Below are 9,989 nucleotides of genomic sequence, written 5' to 3' on the forward strand. Positions count from 1 at the left end.
CGCCCTCGCAGTCCGCAGCGGGACTTACGCGCGGCCCCTCACGGCAGCGCCGTGCCGGTGTCGGCCTTCGCCACCTGGTGACTCCCGGCAGCGGCCCCGTGCTGAACTCTTCCTCGTTTTCTTTTAAAATCTTCCCGCTTCGGGGGAGCGCGGCTAGCTGGGCTTCACCTTCCGAGGCCCGGTTAGGTGCTTACGAGAGGGATAGCTGAAGGAAATGGCTCACCCTGCAAGTCTTTTCGCGTCTTACAGACTCGGGTTTTGTTTAACAGGAGTAATTACAAATACTGAAAGAGACGCTTATTAGATTATTTTTAGGGTAGAATCCACCATGCTTCTGTCCCATCACGGACTGCTGCTTGGTTTGTGGCCCAGTGTTGCTTTTTTAAAATGGAGTTCAGGTGCTTTTCTTCAGATAGTGAAGGGGAGAGGGAAGAGAAAACATATTAGCAGAAGGAAAGATAGCTCTGTGAAGTCTTGCTTAAAAGCAAGAAGAATATTTCACGTATTGCCATGTCTGAAGATGCTTTATTGGAAGAGGACATTTGGGAGTACAAATCCATTAGGAAGCAAAAACATCAGAGTAATTCGGAGAGCATCTCTACACCTGTGCAGAAAGTAGGTGACGGCAAGTGCAGGCCACAGAGAACTAGAAATAAAAAAAAATCCGTCGAAAAAACTGATACCCTTCAGAAAACCGAGCAGCCGTCAAGGCCAAATCAGGATATAGATCGATGTAAAAATGACAGTAGTGTGCAGTCCCAGCAAAGCGTGTGTAGCCTGACGGAACAGAGCTCACAAAATGCAAAGCCCGTTCATGATGGATACTGTCCGAGCTGCCAGATGCCTTTCTCTTTGCTATTGGTCCAGACACCTCGATGGCATGTTGCGGAATGTTTGGATACTCCAGGATCTACTGAAAAAGGTATGAATAGAGTAAGAAAAAAGCCTTCAGAGAAAAGTTAAAGGCTCCTCACATTACGTTGCTGTAAACCTTGAGTTTCATATTTAGTTTGAAATCTGAGATGGTAGTTGGTATGATTTTTAGAATGTTATTACTGATAAATTATCAGTATTATTTTCATATGCCATTTTTGGTTCTTTGTGAAGAACATGGAAATCTGACATGAAAATCTCGTATCAGAATCTGATCTCAAAACTGTAAAGTAGTGATAAGGATTCATGGTTTATCAAGCTCCAGTTTTAGTAGTTTATTGAATAAACTGAAGGTGCATATTTACCATTTTAAGATGATGGAACCTGTTTCAATTACGAAGTCAGTGTCAGCAAAAAAACCCTCCTTCAATTAAGAGGCTGACACGTTTGACTCCAAATTTCTTTCTCCTTAGGTATAAATTTTATTATCCTGTATCCATGTTGCTGTGTGACTTGTCCGGTTGTCTATGGACAGTTGTAAGCTGAAATCTGTCTGCTAGGCTGATTTTACTTGAAATGTTAACTCCTGATGCAGTATGCTTTATAAATTTTATACAGAATTATTCATAAATATTCCTGTATCATAGACAACACCGTTTTGTTTTGAGTTCTGTACAAGAGGAATAAAACCGACTCATTCCAGTTGCTAGTTTCAGTTGAGGAAATACCGTGTCTGAACAGATCCAGGTATCCAACTTAATGTTCTTAATAAACTTCATAACTTTTGAAAAACACCAAGCATACAGTCAGGAAACTTGAGTAAACGCTGTTTAAGTAACACAGTCACTTTTCTTTTTTATCTTTGTAACTTTCCTTGAAGTTTCTTCTTCAAAACAATGAAACGTGAGCCCTTTAATCCTGATTTTTGCAATGGTTTTAATTTAAGGCAGATGTGTTGACACCTAATTTTCATCTCTTACTCCCATAATTAACAGATCCTTCTGATTGATATATGCATTCACCTTAAAATCCTCAAAAGTTAGGCAGGCAAACTCTCAACGAAAAAGGTTTAAGGAACAGCTACAGCTTTTTTTGCTGGCATCTGAATCCTGAATAGTTTTTTCACATAAGTAAAAACATGATTTTTTTTTTTTTTTAATTTAATGTGTAACCCAGCAGACAATTTGAAATGCAATTTCAGGTTGATTCAGAAACAAGATTTGTTTTGTTTTGAAACATGTCTAGTGGCCTTTTCTGGTGCTACTGCTCTGAGCTCCTTGCTTGCATGTGAGACAATTCTAAACTAGAAGCCATAGATTACATTAGCACAGCATTGAAACAGAGTTAGGTACTCATTGTTAAAGGGCTGTGTTAATTCAGGCATAGGGCTGTATTAGCAGCAGTGGTTTGTTTTTTAGGTTGGAAGCATTCTTGTTTCTAGCAAGCTCAGAGCAGGAGGTCTTAGCAGCTTGAAAATTACTTTTTACTTGTGCCTTCTGTCCTCCAATAGCTGCATTTATAAGAAAAAGCTTTTAAATTGTGTGTCATGTGTGATCTTTATTTTAATAATTATGCCAGCTCTATTTGCAAATATATTAACATCACTTCTCTGTTTAACTGTTTTCATAGAGTGTCCTGATGGTTTACTGTGCACTTCCACCATTCCATCCCACTACAAGCGCTATAGCCATTTTCTACTTGCAGCAAGCAGGGCAGGGGATTATCTTGTAAACTCTTCAGCAAACGCTTTGGAGAAGAAGATGACATATTCTATTGCTGCAAAGCCCTGCAGCTCCCCAAGTCATGTAGAGAAAATTTCACAGAATGAGAAACCATCTAATGATGTAAAAAATGTCCCAAAGGATGACTGTACATTGGTGGTACAGCGTTCACCTCAAATGAAGTCTCTAAATATAATCAGTGAAAGCACTTCCTCTTTTGCAGATGTTCAAAAGCCTCAACAGACACATCAGCTTACACAGACCACAGATAATAGTTGTAAATTTGAATTTTATGATTTTGCATCCTCTCAAGAAAGTGGAGAAGATCTGTGCAGTCAAGAAGGTACAAGTCAGCCAAGTCTACTACAGTCAAAAGCTGACTTCGGTGACTGTGAAATTTCTTATTCTCCACTGAGTACTTTTGAAGAAAGTGAAGAGGAAACTGAGGAGGAGAAAATAAAAATATCACAAAATAATTTATTCAAAATCCAGAACTTCGAAGATGAAGAATCTAATTCTGTGATGTTTAAAACATTTGATGGAATTTTCTTACAGCAGAAGCCTCAATATGAGCCTACCAAAATGGGAAATTTAATAATTAGAAAAAAACACTCTGAGAAAGTAAGTACATTGAACCACGTAGATCATAGCTTAAAAAATGTTTCTCAGAGTCATGTGAACAGCAAGTTTTGTAATTCAGCATGTGTGGATAATCAGCATCAGCAAGAGGCACTAGCCAGTGGATCCTCCCTTCCTTTTAATTGTGAGGAGGATGAACAGACAGAATTGATTTCCTCTGCTGCTAAAGAAGGTAATACAGAGTCAGAAGATACTGGTACTTTGGATTCTGCATACATGAGTTTTACTGAGACATCATCACTGCTAGTCAGAGAAGGTGCTGGGTCTCTTCTGATGCAGAAAAGTAATGTTTTGAAGGACCCAAGTAACATTTTAACTAATACAGATAAAACGACTGCCAATACAATTGAAAAAACGTCTTGCCGGGAGGGTTTGCAGTCAGTAGTGGAGAAAGAAAGAAATCTTAATACAGCTCCTGTGTGCTTTCCCAGCCCCATCTCTAAAACAGTGTCATCTCTTTCTTTAGCAAGTATGAATGCCAAATCCAGTTCTGCCAAAGAACTCAAACAAATGGACATTGGTGTTTTCTTTGGGTTAAAACCCAAAGTAAAAGAGGAAAGCAAAGGAGAGACTCATTTGAGTGAGGGAAAGCAGATATCAAGTTCAGTAACTCCCAATGGAAAGAGGCCCAGACAGCAAAAAAGGAAAGCTGAAGGGTCTGTGGAAGACGTAGAAGCAGTTATAGAAAGTTCAAGTAAAAATGGAGCCTTTGCAGATGTAAGTTCTGGTGGACCACGAAGGTGGAGAAAAAAATTTAAAGAATTACCTGCTACAGGTGAAGGAACAAGAAAAAAATACTGCCCTTTCTACAAGAAAATACCAGGTGAGAGAGAACTCTTGCTTTTTGTACAGGTTAACTAATTTTGAGTGCTGTATTTTTTTTTTTCCTAATTTTAGGCTTCAGTATTTTTCACTCTTCATAACCATTTAGACTGCAGCTTATAATGAATTTTCTTTCCTCCATCTAAGTTGATAAAACCTTATGTAGGTGCAGATCTCCAGAAGAAGGTGATTGCAGAACTAGAGTCAGCAATGGCTTCATCAGTGAAGTACAGTGAAATAGTTATCTCCAGAAAATTATTTCAAGGATTGACTTTTGCAGGTTTGTGACAGAGTAAAAAACATTAAGCAGTACTGAGAGATGGATCGACTTTCTTAAATGATTTTGAATATATCCCGTATTAATATTCACTCCTAATTCCTGAATTTAATCTTTTACATTGCTTCAGTTGTGCCTGAAAATAAGGCTGTTAATAGCAATTATTTCCTTACACTAAGTTAAAAAACAATTGAGTTTAAGTTTGTATTTGAAATTCACGAGTATTAGAAATATGAAGTCCTACAACTGTGAAAACACAGAAATGAAAACCAAGCAGAAGAATTTAGCTAACTAAACAACCAAGAATTTCTCAGAATCTCCTCAAGCAATTACATAAAATACAGGATGATGGATCAGTGGCTTGGAAAGCTTCAGATCCTCACAGTTCTGTTTACCAGTAAAGGACTGTCTTAGTCTTAGGTAGATATTTGAGGAAGCCAAATACAAATCTATCAATGATCCTAAGTGCCAAGCTCTTGCTTGAAGACTGACCTGTAAGTCTCTGTGGAGTTATACCAGTATCATGGGTTCCACGGGCTTAGAGAATTTTCCATATATAATAAATTTGAAGAGCAGACTCCTATACCTACAATGCAATTTTAAAGTTGCTTTGTTATTATCTATACTATCTTTGTTCTCAATTTTGTTGCTACATTTGAAGTATGACTGTATTTTCTATGTTGCTAGTGATACGTATATATCGCCATGGCCGAGTATAATTCAGCCTCCCTGAAGTTTTGAGTCTGGTACCTCTCAAATACTTGGGGTTTTTAATGTTTGTGATTTTAATTTAGCATGCTTTTGATTTTTAAAAAAAATGCTTGTGATTTTTAATTAGCAGACTGCTATGTTTTTTTTTGAGTTGCAAATACTTGAACTTGTAGCCTCAAGTAAGTAGAAATATTTCTAGTTCTAGAAGATCTGGGAAATTTGCGTAGCATAAAATGACAGACATTTGAGTGCCACCAGAGTAATTAGTTCTATGCGCTATTTGGTGGTTTTAAGGCAGTATAAGCCAATGTGAAAGGACCATTTGTCAGTATGTTGTCATTTTTAAAAAATTACATTTGTAGAGAAAAGGGCTATCTTCTATACAGCTGTCTTTACACAACTTCTTTACGTAAACAGCACCTCACTGAAAGCATACAATGGCAAATCAGTCACGTTTCTTCTCAGCAGATATATTCTAAGGCCCCAGATAGCTTGCTTGATAATTATATGGTAGCATGTTTTAAGAGGAGTATTAAATGTAGAATAATTGAAAAATTGCAGTTTGATCACAAAATGCGTTTTGTTAAGCTGTAGTTACCTGTTTTATTTTGTGTTAAGACGTTCAACTTTCAAAAATACCAGCTGAATGCAGATAAATGTTTTATTTGCTTAACCAGTTGTCCATCTGTATAGGATGGCAGCTGAGCAACAGATAACTTGGGAGGCCTGTGAAAGTATTTCTGTGTTGACACTTTGTTTTTATTTTAATAAGTGAAAATCTTTTTTGTGACTGTTGACTGATATGCAAACCATGCTCATCTTTAAATGCCTCCTTCAACTGTATGCAGTGTAACTGCATTGCCTTTTGGCAATTTGGAAGAAGGAAAAAAGAAAAAAAGGATCATTTAATCAAAAACTAGTTATGAATTGTGCATATTTACTGACTGCCTTCTCTTCCATTTTTACTGTAGGAACTAGTTTTACAGTTGATGCCTTCCAGTATGGAGAAATTGAAGGCTGCACAGCTTATTTCCTTACTCATTTTCACTCTGATCACTATTGTGGGCTAACAAAGAACTTCATATTTCCAATCTACTGTAATAAGGTAAGGTTTTCTGAGATTACTGGATATTACCAAATCCATACACAACTATAATCACTTTTATACTGATGAAAGTAAATAGAAGATCAGAGGTTCCATTGTTGGGTCAGTTAGGCACAGTAGATATGTACAGGGGAATCTGGGTTTCCCCTTGTAAGAAATTCTTGCCCTGACTGGACTGATGAAGAAGATTAGTGAAACTTCCCCATCTAGATACCATGATAAAATTCAGGTTTAAAAGGACCTCTAGAGGTCATATAGTCCGATCTCCTACATGATGCAGGTTTAACTTCAAAGTTAGATCAGGCTGCAGAGAGCCTTTGTTGGTCAAATTTTGAAAATAGGACAGATTCCACTATGTCCCCTTGCAACCTGTTACAGTGCTTACCCACTCTGAAATTTTTTCCTAATATACAATTGAAATGTCCCTTTTTGCAACTTGAGTTTGTAGCTTGTTCTTTTTGTGTGCTTTATAGAGAAGATGGAGCCAGGTTCCTCTGCATAACTCTAAAGTGATGGAAGTCTGAAATTAGTTTCCCCTTAAGCTGCCTCTTCTCTGCATTCAATTAATGGAGTTGCTTTAGCCTGGTCCTGTGTGTTCTGTGCTTCAGGCTGCTGAATGGCCAAGAGTGCCATTAGCAATTTTATGTCCAACCAACTCTTATAACATGGTAGAGCACCTTGCCTAATCAACTTATGCAGAACCTGCATCAAAAATCTATTTCTGATTTACTCTGGAAGTCTCCTGGAATGCTTGTGTCCCGTGTTACCCTTCCAGTTGGTGTTGGGGTGACTGCAGTCCCCCATAATAAGGTCCAGAGCCTGTGACCTGGAAATTTCTTCAGTTGTTTAAAGAAGGCTTTGACCACCTCCTCTTCTTGACTTGGCAATATGTAACAGATGTTATTCCCCTTTGCTTGCCTCCTCTCTGATTCTAATCCATGACTTGTTGACAGGCTTTTAAAAGTTTGATTTTTTTACACACTACTTTTTTCAGTTTGCTTTTTGGGAGATGAAATGCTCTGAAAGGCTTGATGATACCCAGGATCTCATAGTTCCTCCTAGTTTCTTTCTAAGCCAGACAGTCTGGCTTTGAGAGCCTTTGTTTCTAAAATAAACAAAGCCTTTTTTTAGGTTTTGTTTCTGTTGCATATTAAATCCTTTCTCTCTTACAGATAACTGGCAACCTGGTGAAGAGCAAACTTCGAGTCAAAGAGCAGTACATCCACATGCTGCCAATGGACACAGAATGTATAGTGGATGGGATCAAAGTGTTGTTGCTTGATGCCAATCAGTATGTATCACTGCATTTGTTGTGGAATATTTGTATGTATGGAATATTAAACACAAATAGCTGTACAGATACAGTTTAGGTTTTCATGATTTTTAGGTTTCAATGGATCTGAAAAAATAGGGGTGAAAATACCTCACGTTCCTGAGTTGGCTTAGGAACATGCATTTTTACTTCAGAAGTGAATTAGGCATGTAGGAGCCTAAATTTCTTTCAAGTAGTTAGCTTTTGAAATAGGGGAGTTATTTTTGAAAATGGAACTTAGGCTTTGATAATTTTATCTTAACTTTATTTTTTTTGTTGTTGTAATAAGTATGTAGTGTTAACCACACATAGCTCCATAACTTTTAAGCTTGTTGAGAGGTTGAATGATTTTTCACTTCAGTTTTTGGTGTCTAGCAGGGAACATCCTAGATTTGATTATCAGATATGTTAGGTTTCTGTAGCTTCAACTGAAGATAGTCAAATCTTCAGCTTAAGAAAAATGTGGTACTTTGGATCCAAGGAGAGACAAAACCTAGCCAACATGTTGAAAATGGAACTTTAAAGAAAAGCCTGTTGAAACATGCAACAAGACTTCCCCTGGATTCGGTGGCAAAGTGGTTTTGTCCAACACTGGCACTGTGTGGTAATGCTGGATTTAAAGTTCAGTAGCACCTGACTTCCCGCCCTGTGCTCTTGCCATTCTGCCTCTTGGTACCTTATTTGGCTATGGGCTGGAGGAAAAGTCCTTTTCCTGAAGTATATATTGAAACGCAGCACTGTGTCACAGCTGGTTTGAATATTACTTATCTTAGGATTTGTTTATAGTTGGAGAGATAAGATTCCATGAAGTCCTTTGAGAACCCTTTCTGGGAATGAAGGAAGCCTTGTTGCTTATGCAATTTGGACACTTCTCATTTTTCCTGTTTGTCTCTCTGATCCCTTGCTTCAATTTAAAAGGCATATAAACTTTAGGTACAAAGTTCAGCTTTTTGGGGAGTTCACCAATTCTGTTGTTTTAGCTCTGATTCATGCCAGAGCTTTTCCTTTTTTGAGACTTCATTTACCCTTTACAGATGATTCATGTCCAAAATAGCCCCACTTTGGTTTTCCAGTCTGAGCACTTGGCCTTCAGACAGCTTTGGCGAGCCACTGCAGAAGCTGCAATGGATTCACTGTGGCCCATAAGAGAAATGTGTTTATAACCAGAGAATTCTGTATGGAGGGTAATGATTAAGATCTGCAGATAGAATTTAAAAGAAAATGCTTGTGTAAGTCCTGCAGGAATGAAGGTGCATCTGCAATAATACAATTCTGTTTCTCCTGAATAAGAATGCTGCTTCTCTTTGGTGGGCTGTTTCCCCTTTAAATTAAGGAATAGAACCTTGGAGATTGCAACCCAGGCAACATCTTTGTCATGCCTAGAAAAAGACGCAGCATTCCAAAAAGGCAGTTAATGCTTCATTACTTTAATGTTGGTGTGTTGGTTTTCTTCTCTCCGTCTCAGCTGAGAACTCAAGTCTAGATTGTCTATGACCATAAGGTTAGCTTTAGAATTCCTTTAGAAATCTAGCTAAATTCCTAGCTAAATTAGGCTGCATAGTAGCTGTGATTTTAAAAAGCTGTTCTGCACACCTTCCTGCTACTGAATGGTGGTGTATCTCGTAAGGCAGTTTATCAGTATAGAGAACTAACATAATTTATATGGCGTTTTTGTTTGTTTCAGTTGTCCAGGTGCAACAATGATCCTTTTCTGTCTACCGAGTGGAACTGTTATTCTGCACACAGGAGACTTCAGGGCAGATCCTTCTATGGAGCGCTACCCTGCTTTGATTGGTCAACAAGTCCACACTCTTTACCTTGATACCACGTGAGTTAAGTTGTTTTCTTGTTTTTGGTTTTTTTTTTTTTTTTATATAACCCTCTTTTCAGTTTAGTAAGACTTTATATAAACCGAATAAATGTGAGTATAAATGACATTACTGTTTGAACACTTGTTAACTCTATTTAGTGTTATATAAAAATTGAAAGTCCATGTATGTCTAACTTGATCATCTGTTATGCTGTTACATGAGAGAGAATAAAAGTCCATGGTGGAAAGGATGTTAAACTATTTGCTGAGATGGACACCTTATTTATAAGTGGTATTAAATTCTGGGTGTCAAAATTAATGCATTGCGTTCATCTCTTAAACAAGAGGTTCATGGAACACTGGTCTTACGTGGATTCAACTCCGTTATGAAAAAGGGTGTGGGGCGATTCAAAGAGTGGAAGAATGCCAAATGGTTAAGTCAGTTGTCCAGGTTTTCATTAGACCTTTCTCTGACTCATGTATATAAAATTGTTTTTCTGTGTATGGTGACTAATGCCCAGCTGCAGTCTTTTATTTCTGTTCCATATGTTTCTGCGAATGAATAATGCCTTATATTATGGTTTGTATGCATGACAAAAAATAGACATAAGGATGTAATTAGTATGGGATACAAATATCTAGCTTGAAAGAACACTTGGTATTTATACGGGAAAAAAATGCAGAATTGAGTGTCAGTATCAGACAAGCGAATAGTTGTA

General features: G+C 37.7%; 1 protein-coding gene across 1 annotated transcript in view; it reads left to right on the plus strand.

Moving 5' to 3' along the window:
* Nucleotides 1-510: 510 nt before the first annotated feature.
* The window catches only part of DCLRE1A (DNA cross-link repair 1A), an 18,222-nt gene continuing 8,743 nt past the window's right edge, over nucleotides 511-9,989 (plus strand). Inside the window, exons 1-5 of the mRNA XM_010290379.1 lie at nucleotides 511-922; nucleotides 2,503-4,056; nucleotides 6,015-6,148; nucleotides 7,321-7,439; nucleotides 9,145-9,288. Of these exons, the coding sequence (XP_010288681.1) occupies nucleotides 511-922; nucleotides 2,503-4,056; nucleotides 6,015-6,148; nucleotides 7,321-7,439; nucleotides 9,145-9,288 (2,363 nt within the window). The remainder of the gene's footprint in view (nucleotides 923-2,502; nucleotides 4,057-6,014; nucleotides 6,149-7,320; nucleotides 7,440-9,144; nucleotides 9,289-9,989) is intronic.

This window comes from Phaethon lepturus, unplaced genomic scaffold, assembly GCF_000687285.1.
Source record: "Phaethon lepturus isolate BGI_N335 unplaced genomic scaffold, ASM68728v1 scaffold14250, whole genome shotgun sequence".
Classification (NCBI taxonomy): domain Eukaryota; kingdom Metazoa; phylum Chordata; class Aves; order Phaethontiformes; family Phaethontidae; genus Phaethon; species Phaethon lepturus.